Source organism: Staurois parvus, unplaced genomic scaffold (assembly GCF_062004578.1).
Source record: "Staurois parvus isolate SC_StPar_1 unplaced genomic scaffold, SC_StPar_1.0 ptg000544l, whole genome shotgun sequence".
NCBI lineage: Eukaryota > Metazoa > Chordata > Amphibia > Anura > Ranidae > Staurois > Staurois parvus.
The window spans coordinates 10,440,110-10,457,012 of NW_028318340.1; the positions used below are offsets into that span (position 1 = coordinate 10,440,110).

General features: G+C 41.0%; 1 protein-coding gene across 1 annotated transcript in view; it reads right to left on the reverse strand.

The window, feature by feature from the left end:
• LOC149451267 (cilia- and flagella-associated protein 337-like) overlaps window positions 1-16,903 on the reverse strand; it is a 172,608-nt gene that overhangs the window by 98,386 nt on the left and 57,319 nt on the right. Inside the window, exons 9-13 of the mRNA XM_089690806.1 lie at window positions 13,189-13,234; window positions 13,056-13,102; window positions 10,749-10,869; window positions 6,926-6,995; window positions 3,372-3,615 (exon numbers count right to left, since the gene is read on the reverse strand). Coding sequence (XP_089546932.1) covers window positions 3,372-3,615; window positions 6,926-6,995; window positions 10,749-10,869; window positions 13,056-13,102; window positions 13,189-13,234 — 528 coding nt within the window. The remainder of the gene's footprint in view (window positions 1-3,371; window positions 3,616-6,925; window positions 6,996-10,748; window positions 10,870-13,055; window positions 13,103-13,188; window positions 13,235-16,903) is intronic.

A 16,903-nucleotide genomic window follows, 5' to 3' on the forward strand; every position in this document is an offset into this window, starting at 1 on the left:
CCTCAAGTTAAAAAAAAGCCATATTTATCCTTAATTCCAACTTCTCAAATCATATGGTTCATCAAGCCCTAGATGTATTATACATGATTTGCTGCACTAATTTCTGATGTCTTATTTCTGGGAGTTCTTTCTTCATTTTTCCCCTTGACCTGTGTAATAATGGGTTGTTATCTGTTAACTAACCCCATACTATGGTGCGTATTTTTGTAATGTTTTGAAGCCTTAATGCATTTCTTTTTGTTTTGCATTTGAAATGAATCCCTAATAAAAATAATTGAGCAAGAAAATAAAGCCATATTTAAATACATTGTAGGATAATCTTCTTGTCATAAATTAATGGGATGTGCTCAGCTGCTTAGTGACCCATAGCAAAGTCTAACTTGACACCAGTAGAGGCTTGCTAGTGGTTACACTAAAATAACATTCTTTGTCCTAATAAACACCTGTAAGTAAAAGTAGTGGGAAAGGATTTGGGGTTCCTTGTAGATCACAGACTTGGAGCAACTGGAGATGCTAGTTTTCATCAGGCCATAACACACATCCCTTTTGTACATTCTTCTGTGATTATTAAAATCAACTGCTCAAGCCCCCATAAAGGCAGATGCCTTTTCCCTTCACAACACGCTGGATGTATCTGATACGCTTAACTATTAAATGTGAGATGCACTTTTGCACCAGGTGCTCCTTTGTACACCTCCAAGAAGACATTATTGTTATTCACTCTGAAGAAGAGTTGTTTAAGAAGGAATATAATTACAATGTACAAATTTATATCAAAGGTGACTCCAGTAACTGTGGTAAATGGTTTACTCTAAGGTTCTTGTTACGGACACGCAGCAATTTGATTTTAAAAGAAAGAAGGTTTAACCTTAGAGCAGTGGTCTCCAATCTGTGGCCCAGGAGCCAGATGCGGCCCTTTGCTTGATTTATCTGGCTCTTAGGGCACTATTTCACCCACTAATACCAATGATCGGGCATCATTTCTGCCACTGACACCAATGAAGGTGCACATTTCCTCACAATGACACCAACAATGGGACACAATTCCTTCCAATGAAACCAACAATGGGACACAATTCCTTCCAATGAAACCAACAATGGGACACAATTCCTTCCAATGAAACCAACAATGGGGCACAATTCGTCCCATTAACACCAAAGATGGGGCATTGTTTTTTTCCACTGATGTTGGGACCTTTCCTGCTCCCAAACTTCCATTGGCCACAGTCCAGCCCCCCTAAAGTCTAAAGGACAGTAAACTGGCCCTTTGTTTAAAAAGTTTGCAGACCCCTGCCTTAGAGTGTGGAATGGATTTTTTACTGTTATAGAAGTAAAAATGTGGAATTCCCCACCCCAGGGAATGATACTAGCTGAGAGTGTCAAACACTTCAAAAAACTTTTGGATGTCTTCCTCAGGAGCAGAACATACAGGTCTATGGGAATTGTTAGTGAAGAAAAATCACACACATAGGGGGAGATTTACTAAAACTGGAGAGTGAAAAATCTGATGCAGCTGTGCATGGTAGCCAGTCAGCTTCTAACTTCAGCTTTTTATGCAATTAAGCTTTGCCATTAAAATCTGGAAGCTGATTGGTTCTTATGCAGAAATGCACTAGATTTTGCACTCTCCAGTTTTGGTAAATCTCCCCCACAGGTTGAATTGGATGGACATATGTCTTTTTTTCAACCTTATGAATGAAGTATCTCCAGCCAAAAATATCAAGATAAAAATGATTAGCTCAACGGGCTGAATTCACACGTCAGCAGAGTGATTTTTGGGAGTTTTTATATGTGCTTTTTTTTAGAATCTTTGCAAGTGTACATAGGCATTTTTAGAAGAGTATTTCAGGTGTTTTACATGTGTATTCAAGCTTCAGGCTTTTTGTTTTAGCCAATGGAAATCACTAGGAGCAGGAGATCAGGTAATAAAGGATAAAAAAACGCCTGGAAAAAACACTCAAATTAAGCATTTTCAGGTCTTCCCATTAAAATTTATGAGGACAAAAATGCTCAATTTTGCCTTGTTTTAGTGTTGTATTAATAAATACAGAGCTGCACTAATTTGTGTCTTGTATATCTGCCTAGAGTTCAGCTTTGAACTCTTTTCTCTCCCCAGTGCTGGCATCTCAACTGTGGGCACTAGGCTGTGACAGCTTGTGGCTTCACAGCCGGGTGCCCACTGCACATGCGCAAGTCGCTGCACATCCTGATTGGTCCAGCAGTCTTCTGGGACCTGTGAAGTGTCCCAGAAGACTGCCAGAGGAAGGAGGGGGCCGAACTTCCGGCTCACTTTGCCGCTGCGAACTGAGCCGACAGTGGGAGCAGGTACCTGTCAAAACCAGGTATTCTCTCCCCCCAAAAAAGTGTGAAATATGGCAGTGGAGGGGGGCAGGAGACAAACACGTGGAGCTTCCACTTTTGGGTGAAACTCTGCTTTAGGTCGATTTCAAACAGATAGTGAACATGTATTTAAAGTTAAATTAAAGGCTACATATAAGTCTGCCTAAAAACACTGCCCCCACACACACACACCTATTATGTCATATACTACTATTAAAAGAAAGATGTGTGTAAATACTTTTTTCAATCCTCTCTGGTGCAGTCATGTGATGTGACTCTGTTTCTCCTGTGTCATGGAGCACTTGATAATGAGGCTGAATTATGGATACCATGATATCATCTACAGGCTTCAATTGCTCCAGCATTATCAGCTCTCTCTCTTCTCCCCTACAGCTGCTGCTCCATGACACAGGGAAGCTGGAACATCTGCAACATGTGAGAGCAGCAGAATTAATTCAGATAGTTATTTACACACATCTTTTGCACAGAGCAGCCTCGAACCTCTTCTTCTGGGGTCCCCTGCCAGCGCTCTTGACTCCTCCTCTCCTCGGTGCACCACCACAGGAAGCTGCTTCCTATGGACGCAAACATGTGGGCTTTGTGCATCCATAGAATCACACAGCAAGGTTTTGCCCTGCAAATTCCCCCACATACACACACTCACAGTATTTGATTGACAGCAGCAGGAGCATCTGTCCTGTGAATGTAGGAAGAGTGAAGAGAGCCGCTACAGATGAGCACAATGCTGGATCGAATGAGGTAAGTATAAGGGGGGGTGATACAAATACTGGGACTATTTTAGCTTAATGCAGTAAGGTAAGAAATATCCTGGCTTTAGAACCACTTTAAACTTGTTAATCATGAGAAAACTGTCTTGCACCTTCTTGCCACTGCAAATTATTTTTTTGCACGCAGTATGCTAATTTTTTCAGTACATTCTTATATCCTTCTGAAATTAAGTACAAGGCTGCAAGGTGAATATAGATGTAAAAGATAAATATGAATTTCCTTATTAAGTTACATGGTCTTACGCAGGCACGTAGAGGTTCCACATTCTGATAATGCGATCCATTCCCCCTGTGATTACAAGACTATTCTTCTTGCAGAATGCAAATGTCTTCACCCCTTTATACACTCTGAAGACTGTCTGGTCTCCTGCTGCTCTCTTCTGTGGTGGTCCAGATGTCAATGGAGCTCGTCGTCCCTTCATATCTCTCAAGTGATCCTTGATGTCCTTCATCTGCTGTTCCACATTTGTAGTCCCTAGGGTGCAACCTCGAAGCACAATCACACTTTTAAGTTGGCTTTCAGGAAAGAATGCAGAACAGTCAAAATATAATTTTTACCTAAATAACTGGACATTTGTTTGTGTCTTTACAAAACTGGATGTACTACACCACTACTGAACTACTGAAGGCCTTGGAGCCTCACACATTAGGATTTCTGTAAATATTAGATAGGCATAATGCATTAAGCCAAGACAAGTCTGCATGTCTCAAAAGTGTATTCATTCCTCAAGGACAGGACTTATATTTCTTGATCTGTAGGCAAGTTTTCTTTGAGGACTACTTGAAAGACTGGCTTTTGCCTAAAATAAAATTTTGTCAGCATTTTCTTGCTTGACTCATCCAAGGCAATTGACCTGCATTGGAAGCTGACTGTATCTGACCCCCCGGGGGGACAGCTTCACCCACAGTGACATGGCTGCCTGGAACTAGTACTGTCCCTAGATTGGAAGACGTTGTAATCAGCTGAACAGGTTCAAAATGACAATAGCGTGCTATTGAAATTTCTAATTACAGCTTTTTATTACTTTCCTGACAATGAGAGATATAAATATTTGTAGTCTAGTACTGGAAATGCTCACAAAAACCACACATCTGCACCCTCTTCTACTGACAGCACATCTCATGTAAGTAGGACTGGGAAAAAGCAAACTTTGCCTATAAAATGTGCTCAGTGTTGTTTTTAAACAGGATTGAAATTTCAGTTTAAAACAGCCTAATACGTTCTAAGTGAATTCAAACAAAAGGTGTGCAAAGTCTAAAGGCTTGTTCACACTATATTGTGGTGACCTGCTGCACTAATCCATATCGGATCTATTCAGGTCAGCTCAAATTCAAATGGAAAACAATCATTTACCATTGTGCCTCATTAGCACCAAAATGGAGCAGTGATGTGTGGTCTCCTGTGGAAAAATGCAGACATGCTGCATTCTTCTACAGCTCACGTCACTGCACCAATTATTACCTCAGTGATGCGGTGTACACACTTGAATGAAGTGTCACAAGATGATACATCAATAAATTTGAAAACAAAAGAAAAAAATTAACAGTGTAATGAGCTGAAACTTTCACGTGATGGACAATTGGAGCCTTCCAGTTCAGAACAGGAAATTCTGCTTATGACTTACACCACTCTCTCGCCCAGAATACTGATGTCCCTTATCCCCCCTATTCCTCTGCCTGCACTGCAACCACTGCCACCTTATACGTTCCCTGCACCACCTCCCCTGCCACTTCTCCCTACACCGCCACTGCATTCTCTCACTCTCTCTGCACAACTACCATCTCTTCTTGCACCATCACTACCATCATTGCATTCTCTTTTTCTCCTTGCAGCACTATTGTTACCATCTTCCATTCTCCCTGTAGCACCACCACACCAACTCTTCTTGTACCGCCTTCTCTGCCACCTCTCCCTGCACCACCATCACTGCCACCTCTCTTTGTGACACCACAACTGCTTTCTACTTTTCCTGTATCAATACCACAGCCACCTGTCCCTCTACCACCACCACTGACACCTTTTTCTCTACCTACTAGTACTACCATCCCTAACAGCTCTACCTTTGCCTATCACCACTGCCACCTCTCCCTGCTTTACCATCACTACCACCTCTCCCAACACCACATCCACTGTCACCTTTCACTCTCTCTGCACCAACATCACTACCACCTCTCCCTGTACCACTGCTACTGTCACCTCCCACTCTCCTTGTTGCACCTTCTTTCATTCTCACTGTACCAATACCAATGCCACTTCTCACTCCACTACCACCACCACTTCTACCTTTTGCTGTTCCTGTACCACCACCACTACCATCACCACCTCTCCCTCTTCCAGCATCACCATCACTGCCAACTCTTACTCTCATTCTGTTCCTTTCCATAATTCCCTCATGTGGAACTAAACCACAACCTCCAGCTCAGAGGTACATGCCAGAAATTGATGGAACCTGCTTCATATTTCTGTAGGTACATGTGCCCAACTTAAGGCCCCAGGGACTGCTTGCCATCATTTGCGCTTTTTTATGTAGTCCCATGGGCACATGTAGACAGACATCTTAGTTTCATTGTTCGGGTGTTCACTCAGGATAGTAAAAGGAAAATATTCCCTAGACTGGCTTATAGTAGTTAAAAAAGTTGATATATTTCTTTCACACCATTTTTTAATGTGCTGTTCATTACTTTTCTCCTTTAATGCTTTTTTTTTTTTTACTCTGATCTTGTGTGGTAATTTTAAGCTGACTGGGCTAGCTATAATAGCTCTAGCAGTCTTGTGTAACATGTCTCAAATCTGACTGGGGCAGTCTCCTACAAATCCTATAGCTCTTGTGCAGTCTCTAACCACCTATTGTATTATGCCTGCAGTCTCTGACCATCCCATATTGAATGTCTGAAATCTCAGAATATGTTTTATAATATTACTTTAACTGAACATTATATGCAACCTTTGGTAACATCACGGGCTGCACAATGCTCCCTATATCCAGTAAGCTGACCATCACTGCTATAGCTGCTTAAAATCTTTATTGTATGCAAACATTAACTTTAAATATGATTTAAAGTCCCACTCCAGACAGAAAAAAAAATTATCCTTGCACTGGGGCCCCACTACAGTCAAGGGTTTAACATTCATTAAGTCTAAGGTTAGAGGAATATGGTGTAATAATTATTTTATTTCTTGCTCTGGTAGGCTTACTCTATCCAAGCGACAAGTCCCACTGTAGGCTCCTCTCTAAGGCACTTTGGCTGATGTCATCAAGTACAATGCAGAACCATTACCCCGCTTTGAGAAGTGTGCCTGAGTCTGCTGGAGTGAGAAATAAGGTAAGTATTACATCTTATTCCGCCACCCCTGGATTTAATAAGCATTTAACCCTTGCAGTGCGGAGCCAAGGGGCACTGAAACCGTAGATTTTTTTTTTAACAATCCTAGAGTCTAGTTTCAACAGGCTTCAGCAGGGCAAAACTGAACCTGACATACTCTGAACAAACATACTGTAATCTTACTAAATATCTGCTAACCTGCTAAACAACATGTTCTGCACACGAGTATAGCTGAGTTTATGCTGAGAGTAAAAAAATGCTGAGTGTTTAGAAATGAAATATCTGGGTGGAGAGTTGAGTCCACTTTAAATTTACTGCTGAACAAAGCATTCAAACTACATAAGGAAATAGATCTCAGACAATTCTAGGCTTCGAAAACAAAAATGGTATATTTTCGTAATAATTGAAATAATAATTGTTTTTAAATCAAAACATTATAGAATAGTGTAACATAAAAGTAAATTCATTATTACCTATAACTAAAGCAGTAGATTCATCATTTGAAGAAGAAATTACAGCTTTAATGGAATCAAAGTACTTCATCTGAAAAGCAAAAGGAATGCATTTAATGACCATAGTTTGTTAAAGAGGTTACCACATCTGGACATGAAATGTAGAAAAGCTTTAAAAAAAACCCAGTAAATGTGACAAATACAAATAGGCATTTCAATCATGTATTTTGACATAATAACTACTGTATATGCATTTGCTGTCTGATGGACTGAAGATAAAATAGCTCTACTGGGAGTGGCACTCTTACAATGGAAGCAAAGGGTCCTGTTGTAAAGTACCAGTAGAAAGTCATGGAGCTCCTTCTCTGCAGCTATATGTCAGGTTCAGTTTTGCCCTGAAAAGGTGAACTTTACTGGTGATTGTGGGTGGGAAAAATCTCTTTCTTAGTACTCATATTCTGATAAATAAATCCTAAAGGGTGCCTACACTCCCAAACTTACAAGGCTAAATTAGGTACAGGTTGCCTCCCCTGATTCAGCCAAAATATGCTGTCTCACACATTATTCTTGTTCATGGATGCATTTTGTTACTGCTGAAAGTGATTCTAAAGGCTTATTTAAAAAAAAAAATATATATATTTATATATATATAACAAACATTTCTATACTTACCTGCTATGTGCAGTGGTTTTGCACAGAGCAGCATTCTCCTCTTCTTGGGTCCCCCTCTGGTGCTCCTGGCCCCTCCCTCCTGTCAGGTGCCCCCACAGCAAGCAGCTTGCTATGGGGGCACCCACTGCTCCATGTATCCATTAACACATGGAGCTTTGACTTGGCCCTGCCCCCTCTCTCTTCTCCTTGGCTCACTGGATGTGATTGACAGCAGTGGGAGCCAATGGCTCCCACCTCTGTCTCAGCCAATGAGGAGAGGAAATCCCAGGATAGCTGACACTCCAGTACACATCACTGGATGAAGGGCGGGCTTAGGTGAGTATTAGGGGGGCTGGGGCAGGGGGATGCTGCACACTGAAGGTTTTTTACCTTCATGCACAGAATGCATGATGATAAAAAACCTTGAGCCTTTAGAACCACTTTAGGTTTGTAGAACCAAGTTATGATTAGGGTTGCACTGGTATTGGTGCCGATACTATGCATTTGCACGAGTATCGGTGCTCGTTCAAATGATCCAATACTAAAAACTGATACCTTCAGGTTCCGTTCTTTCAGCTGCCAGAGGGATTTCTCCGCTGACAGCTGAATGGTAAACAATAGAAAATGTTGGTAATTATCAGTTGTTAAGGAGGGGGTCGCCGTGCCCTTAACAACCAAAGAATGCTGGCAATAGTTATCCTCAATCCTCTGTTAGTGCCTGTGCTTTGTGAGGCAGAGAGCACTGTAAAATGCTGTGTACAGAAGATTCAGAGGGCTCATCCTGCACCTCTCCTAATCTCTGCTCCTCTCTGTACTCTTGCCAGCAAGTCCTCCATTGGTAGGATGCGGTCGAGCGGACAACTCAGCTTTCTGTTTTGCCGGTAAGAGTACAGAGAGGAGAGGAGAGCAGGGGAGATGCGGGCTGAGCTCTCTGCATCTCTGCAGGACATTACAGTGCTCTTTGCCTCACATAGCACAGGAGCTAACAGGATCGAGGATTGCTCAGAGTAGCTGGGGGGAGAGAAGGAGCACAACCCATACCCCCTTCTGGTTCTCTCCCCCTCTCTGCTGCTGTCACTACTGTAGGGACAGAATTTGTGCTACAAAAAGGGGAGATTTGTAGAAGGGGTTGTACTAGGTGGGGGATTCTGGTGGTTGGGTTGTGCTAGGAGGGGGATGTTAGAGGGGGTTTTGTTAGGAGGGAGGATTTAGGTGTGTTATGCTAGGAGGGGGGAATTTGGAGGGCTTGTGGTGGGAGTGTGATTTGGGTGGAGGGGGAGTTGTGCTATGAGGGGGATTTTGGGGGGGTTTCTGTTAGGAGAGGGGATGGAGGGGACTTGTGCTAAGATGGGGGAGTTGGGGGAAGGAGGGGTTTACAACCTACAGAAAATAAACTCACATAGCACATTTTACAGCAAGTGTCCACACCAAGTGCAGTGCGGTAACGGGTGTGAAATCGCATGTTTTCCTGTATCAAACAAACACTCCAATTCCCTGGCTCCGCTCCCCACCTCCACCCTTCTACCTACTCTTCATAGGCGATGAGTATTGCCGGTAATTGGTATCTAAGTATTCATTGTTAAAAAATGGTGCATTCCTAGTTATGATACAGATTTTAGTCCTGCAACAAATTCATTTACATTTATTGAAAGTTACCCACTGCTCTGTATGGGTATCCAGGATGACAGCAGGTCTCATCTATGCTTATATCATCGAGCTGATGCACATTAAGCCTCTCTTGCCTAATATTTTTGGCAGGCTTGCAATCGGTGAGACTTTACATTCTAAGAGCCTTGGGTGGGATTGCAGCTGAGGTCATTGATTAGTTTACCCCCATAAAACAGTTCTCCCAGTGTAGTATGCAGGCCAGAGATGTCCTGGGTGGGCTTTTCTCTGTGTTTTAAGAGGTCTTCCTTCCCCTCTACCCTTAGCTATTTTTGCTATTTGTATGCAATTTTTTTTTTTGATTAATACAATAAATGTTATAATTTTTAAATCTGTATGTTATTGTAATGTCAGCATGAAGCCAGAAACTTAACTGTAGGTTTGTAGATTGAAGAGTTATAAATAGAAGGGTTAGAAGAGCACATTTTGGGGAAAATTTACTAAAACTGGAGCCCAGATAATGTGGCGCAGCTGTTCATAGTAACCAATCAGCTTCTAAATTTGGCTTGTTCAATGCATCTTTGACAATAATACCTAGTAGCTGATTGGTTACTATGCAGAGCTGTGCCAAATTCTCCAGGCTCCAGTTTTAGTAAATTTCCCCCATTGTGTATCATAATGTAGGTGAAAACTAGGTTCTGTTTTTTCATGCTCATTATGACAAAATAAATGATAGTGTAGTTTCCATAAACAAAATGCATTTCAATCTCAGGGCCAGTGGGACATGAACTGTCATTTTTGCACCCTGTTCCATCTCAGCCACTTTGCCTATAGATGTAGTACAATCTGTCTTGGAGGAATGGGGGCACTCTGGCACCTTTGTCTTGGGTGCCAGAAGACCTTGTCCCAGTACTGGTTGTAGGCAAAAAAAAAATATCTGCCCACCCTGGAACAACTAGTATGCAGTCAAACAGCTATGTACCCATACCCATTTCTCCATAGAAGATATAAGAATCAGTGATCTGGCACTAAGAGATTTTCAAATCAGAAACCTGCACACAACTCCAGTGTTGCTGCAATCAGTTATATTCTATATATGGCTATGTACAGACACACTTTGTTCAAAGTAAACTGGTATTTGGATTACTGGATTATTTGAATAATGGATCAATGAATTTAGACAGAATCATCAATTAACTTTTTATATCTCTAAAGCCCAACTTCAGGATGGAGCAACAAAACCCTTGTGGTGTGTCTATATGTATTACATCTCCAGTGGAGACACAGATATAACCATTTTAATGTGAGTGAGAAAGGGATAGAGTTTATAAAATGTTTTTGTTGCTGTGTCTTCCTGTTCAGGGGACAACAGTACTGTCTTGTATGGGATCACATGAACAGAAAATGAAGGAACATTGTTTTGAATTAGACAACCTGAAAATTGTCTTTATAGAGAGTCAGTGGGCCAATGGCACCAGATCTAATGATATTTTGTACAGTAATAATATCATGGCATTTGTCAGTCTATAAGACATCTAGATGTCCTTTGGAGTACACATTGTGCTGTGATATAACATGTTGTTCTTACCTGTGTAATCCAATCATTGTGTACTTTCCATCGAATGTATGTTACATGAGGCGAGAGAACAACATTGTCTATAACAATGGTTGGAATTATGTTATCTGCTCTAGGCATCTTCTTCCACGTCCTGAAAAAAAAACATTTATCATGTTAAAAAGAATTTGTTTAGTTCATGCTGAAAAGCTGGATTTGTTTAATTCAGCACGCATACATGGTGCTATGAAAGGAGCCTAATTTTCTAAAGATTTACAAGATACTACTTCTACTATTAAAGAATAATTGCGGGCTAACTGGACATTGTTTTAAAAGGAGCATCTGCTGAAATTACAAATATAACTTTCTAAAAAGCGGTCATTTAGGAGTCACTTGTTCCCCCAAGCTTCCACCACTGTCATTATCACAGCATAGAGAAGTGTGTGAAGCAGGACAATTCTGGACAGAGAGCAGGAGGCAGAGTAGCACTGTATGGAGGGTAGGAGCAGGAACTGTTTGAGTTAACTTTTCAAGTTAACCAGTAGGTGGAAGAAGTAGGAAGAAGTGGTAACACCATTTAGGAGCCAATTGTTTCCCCCGGCCTCCACCACTGTCATTATCACAGCATAGTGAAGGGTGGTGAGGTAGGACAATTTTGGATGGAGAGCAGGAGGCACAGCAGCACTGGATGGAGGCCAGTAGATGATTGAGTCCTATGATGCAGGGTGGTCAATCAATCACCAGCTTGTAAAAATGCAAAGTTAACATCGGAGCTTCCAGTCCTGTCCTCCGTACAGTGCCTCTTGCCCTCAGTCCAGAATTGTCCTGCCTCCTGCTCTTTGCTCTGTGTAAGGTATATGAAGTGATGTGATGAGGGTAGAGGACAATAATGTGGGGGGGGGATGATTTTAAGGGTGGGGGTTAAGGAAACTGCTGTGAATAAAGGGGGTTTATGATGTGAAGGGGGTTCAGAACACTACTGTGAAAGCAGTGGAGGGGTGATGTGAAGGGATCTGAGAACACTACTGTGAAGAGAAAACTGTGATGTAAAGTGGGGGACTGACTGTGCTGTGCAAGGGACTGAGTACACTGATGTAAGAATGGAATTGTGATATAGGAGGAGAGGGCTCTAATGTGAAGTATCTGAGTCATCACATGAAAATGTGATTTGGACCACTACTGGAAGAAAATTTTATTGATCATACCAATACCCCTGCTATAAAGACACACTACTACGCACATACAAAGTGTTTGTAAATGAACCCTTCAAGTCATGTTTTAAGTTGAGTACTACAGGAATTTTAAACAGTATCATATAAATTCATCTATAGCATGTTACTTTTATACTGTATTATTACAGTCACGTAATACTCTACTATCACGTAATACTCTACTATTACTCTACTATTATACAGCCATTAGATAATTTGTATACTCAACCTCATGTTTCATCCAGTCTCCTTCACATCATTAATGTCACTGAAGAAGATGAGGCCTTTGGAGGTTTTGGCAATACATTTATCAGGGTTGATTTGGTAAAGAAGGCTGTTCAACTAGCAAAGTGAATGTTAGTTAATAAGATGAACCTTTGTTCACATGGCATACTTAGTAATATAGAGGTAAATTTAAAAAAAAAAATGATGTTGCACATGATTGGATATTAATAGTGAACACAGTTTCACCTTATTTACTAAAGCTGGCCATGCATTCATCAAAATTTCTGCTGAACCAGCCAAATTTCAATCCGTGTGTCATTTGACCAGCTTCTGTCGAATGGTTCTACTTGAAACCAGCATTTGATTAGTGCATGCAGCCAATCAGCACAAATTTGGTCAGATTCTGTATGACCAAACATTTAATAGAATCTTATTAAAGGATGAGACGGATGTCGTATCTCCACGGAGACGGATCTATCTTGTTGTGAGACAAGATCAGGCTGGCATTGGTGTAGGGAATGTTTTTTTTGTACACATAAAACCTGTTAATACCATAACTTGAATGCCACAACCAATCTGAGTACTATCGCTGCATTATTTTATGACTAGTAGATAGGTGATCCTAATAAAGTTGTCACCAATTGTATATTTCCACTTTTGTTTCATCATGCTCTCCTTCATAAATCAGCCCTGATTCTGCTGCTAAAACCTGCAGCAGAGCAAAAGAACAAACAAATATATATATATATATATATATATATATATATATATATATCTCTGTTAAGATTGGTATGAAACCTATTAGGAAAACAGAATAGTTTTCATCTAGTCACAGTGTTTGTAAAACAAATATTTCATGCTGTCAACCTTTTTATTAGGAAATTATTTACCGTATTTGTCTCACCTTAATGTTTCTCCTACCGAAGTGAAGAGTAAAATATTCACACATCCCTATAAAATTATATACAAGGTTATTTATTTGTAATTTTGATGAAACACAGCTGAGAACATTATTTATTTACTTCACATCATTTTACCTTGTCATCACCATATAAAATCATGCACTCATCTGTGTCTGTTGCACTGTAGAGAAAAAAATACATGTAATATAAAAACAGCTTAGAAACCAAGGATGGCATATAACATTATATTATCTCCAACATCACCACTGTTCAGACTCAGCCAGGTAGTCTTTGCCTCTTTCTGCTCTTGCTGCTCCTGTTTCTCTGGATGTCACATTAAAAAAAATACGGAGAAGAGCAGATAGCAAGGAGAGCAGACTGACAGCAGGACTCAACATTACTAAGTTTTCCCATGTATTTTAGGCATAGCTATCATATTATTCTCTACCTAAACATTATTTTAGGTGGAGTTTATATTTCACTTTCAATAAAGTATAAGATAATAACGCTGAAAGTACCATTTTTTTAATTATAGGAAAATACTTTTTTCAGCTTCATGTAGTACCTGTCCATTGTTTGCAGAACTCATGTCTGCTTTAATATTTATTTTTTAGTATACATGAATTGCAGGTATTTTACAATAGTGTAGTAGAGATTTCTGTTGTAGCGCTACCCTCATAAGGGCCGCTGAGATATGGGTACCCCTAAGCCTTGCACAGCCAAGCAACATGCATTTTTCACACTTGCATCCACAGTTAGTGAACAGTCTATGTGACTGTTTTTTGTTATTTTATTAGGGGATAACTTGGATAGGGAATAGGGATTATGGGATGCCCAGTTTGACTTGAATTTTTCTCTAAAAGGTTTCAGTCTTTGCAGATCAGTAGCAACAGCCCTTTATGGGAAAGGAACTAGCAACACTTCAAAATTCATCTTGGCTCCGTTCACTACATACAGGGATTCCTCTTCCCCCACTGTAGAACTGCTACCATCTCCACAGACACTACAGCACTTCTGGGTGCTCTGAAGATCTCCTGGGACAAGGATAAAGGATTGGGCACTGTCCTTTGAAAGCTTGCTACAAGTGGCAGTCTTTCCGCTTGTGAATTCCAGGGAGTGCTGTACTCACTCTGTCCTCTCTGCTCCTCACTGCTTCAGGCATTGATCCCACTCATGCTGCTCTGCTGAATGAATCCTTCCTGAGCCAGCCCGAGCCCAGCCTGGAAGCTGGCTCCCCCCCAGACATAGGGTCCCCTCCCAGGCACCGACAGTCTCCTCAGCACTCCATCTACCACCCAACTGCCTCTGTCCGCTTGACTCTCCCATACTTATGGTCTAGTCTACCACTTAACCAGGGCCTCCAAACCTGGGATTGGCCAGACTCCCGTAAATTAGGCCTCCACCCCCCTACTGCTCACTGACTTCTTGAAGATTCCTGGTCCTCCAGGGCCAGGAGGTGGCGATAGAGTCCCAACTTGTTTAAGTCATCCAGCTGACCAGACCTCAATCACAAACTCACAAAGTTACCATGAGTCATTCACAATGCTTTTGGCTGCAATGTACTACACTATTGTAGTAGCACACTAGAGGGTGCTACATTGCCACAAGATGTCTCCGTTGTGACATGTGTTTGCAAGTTGGGCAGTAACTTATAAAAAAACCCTTTAAGGTGGCATCCCACCTTAGGTTGGCAACCATACCCTGCCAGTTTGGGTTGTTTCGGGAGGGCTATATAAATAGGTTGCTTGTTTAATGTAGAGGGCCTTCAGTCTGTGGGAAGAAGCAAGCAGTATTTTCCATCTTGGGTCTGTCTATAGGGACCATGTAGCCCTTTGGGGGGTAGCTTTAGGACTTGGTTGGGTATAACTGATTATATAACTTTCTTCAGAGAAAAGCCAAGACTGTTGTATGTTCTATCCACTTCTAGGGTACAGGTCTCTCTTGGTCTCTCTTTCTTTCGCATTACAAGTTACAACTGTTGTAACTTGTATGGTGCCACCATTATCCTACATGGCTGATTGTTCATGGCTATCATTCTCCTCTGAAATTAATCATATCTATAATGACGATCTACCATGACGATAAATGAATTTGTCCCCAACACGTCTGAAAGTGTCTTCTTCCACAGAAATTACTGCAGCCGTAATTCTGTTTTTGCGCTCATCCAAGTCAGCAGGTAATAGTGGAACATAAAAACAACGTTTTACATATCCCCACAAGGAAAAGTCTGGAGATCTTGGTGGCCAAGAGTGTAGTGCTAAATCTTGGGGTCCTGTGCAACCTATCCAATGCTGAGGCAAAGTTTCATTTAGAAACTGACAAATTTGGTTGTGCCAATGTGGCGTGCTCCGTCTTGCTGAAAAATGAAATCTTCAGAGTCTTCATAAAGTTGTGGGAAAAGCCAGTCCTTCAGCATTTCAATATAGGAATGTCCATAACAGTGTTTCCCTCAAAAAATAAAGGGCTGTAAATCTTTGTAAATGAAACCACACAAAACATTATTTTTTGTGAATTTCGCTCATACTGTACAAGTTTGTGTGGATTTTCAAGTCCCCATATGTGAACATTGATGCAAAACGTTACCACTTAGATGAAACGTTGTTTCATCTCTAAAATTCAACCGTGGTAAGAACCTGTCGTCCTCCATGTTGTCTAAGAGCACATGACAGATATCTAAACGTTTTCTTCTGTCAAATACATGAAAAGCTTGCACCTGTTGCAATCGGTGTGGCCTCAGAAGCAATTGTTGTCTTAACACACAGCAAATAGTCGTATCAGTGATTGCAAGTTCTTGGCTAGAACGATGAGAGGACTTATGAAGGCTTCAATGCAAAGCCTCTTGAATTCATTGCACATTTTCTATGATGCGTGATCGCCATGGACTCTTCCCTTTACATAAACACCCTGATTCTTCAAATTGTTTATACCAATGATGAATGTTCTTTGCCACTGGTGGATCAATCCTGATACTCTGTCAAAATGCACGCTGCACAGTTATTATGCCTTCTGTTGCATAGACGCCATCTTGTTAACCACTGAGGTTAGCATCTACTTAGGTGCTACTAGTGGTATCTAGTGGCCGTTATTTGAAGTTCTAGGCCACGCCTGTTCAAGTAGAACACGTTTCATTCATTGGTGGTGCGTGGTTGCACAGATATAAGGTTTTAAAATCGGGTCATTCTTTTTGAAACACACTGGATATGTCCTATATCCTTCTCCAGATATCTGTTCTATATTAAAAATGTTTTAATCTATTTTATAGCTACATCTTTATAGATTTGTATATGTTTTCTACTAATTTGTATAGTCTGATGCCTTAATCATATTATATAAAGAAAATTCAGAGGTGTTTTAAACTCAGATTTGTTTCACTCATATACATGGTATCCTTTTTTTCTTTGGATTTCTGTTGCTTTTTACTTAGTGCCCTACACACCAGCCTGAAAAAGTGGCCACCTTTGTGCCACAAAATGGTGTTTTATATCTATTCAATGCGGCCCAAGGTCTTCCATTGCATACCGTGCTGGGATCCATAGACAGTGGGGTTTATTTATTAAAGCTAGTTCACTCAGAGTCTTGTGCAATTCTGCATGGAAACCAATCAGCTGACGGGTTTTATTTCTAAAGCTTAATTGAACAAGCTGAGCTTAGAAGCTGATTGGCTACCATGCACAGATGCAGGAGATTCTGAGTATCAGCTTTAGTTAATCTCCCCCAGTTAGTGTAGGATCTTCCAGATCACCCTGAGGAGCATGGATAGGCACCTATTTTTCGTGGAGACAATCATATTCTCTGCAAGTGCTAACAGGTTGTCTGATCCCTATTCTTATTCAACCTTACAGCTGTGAGT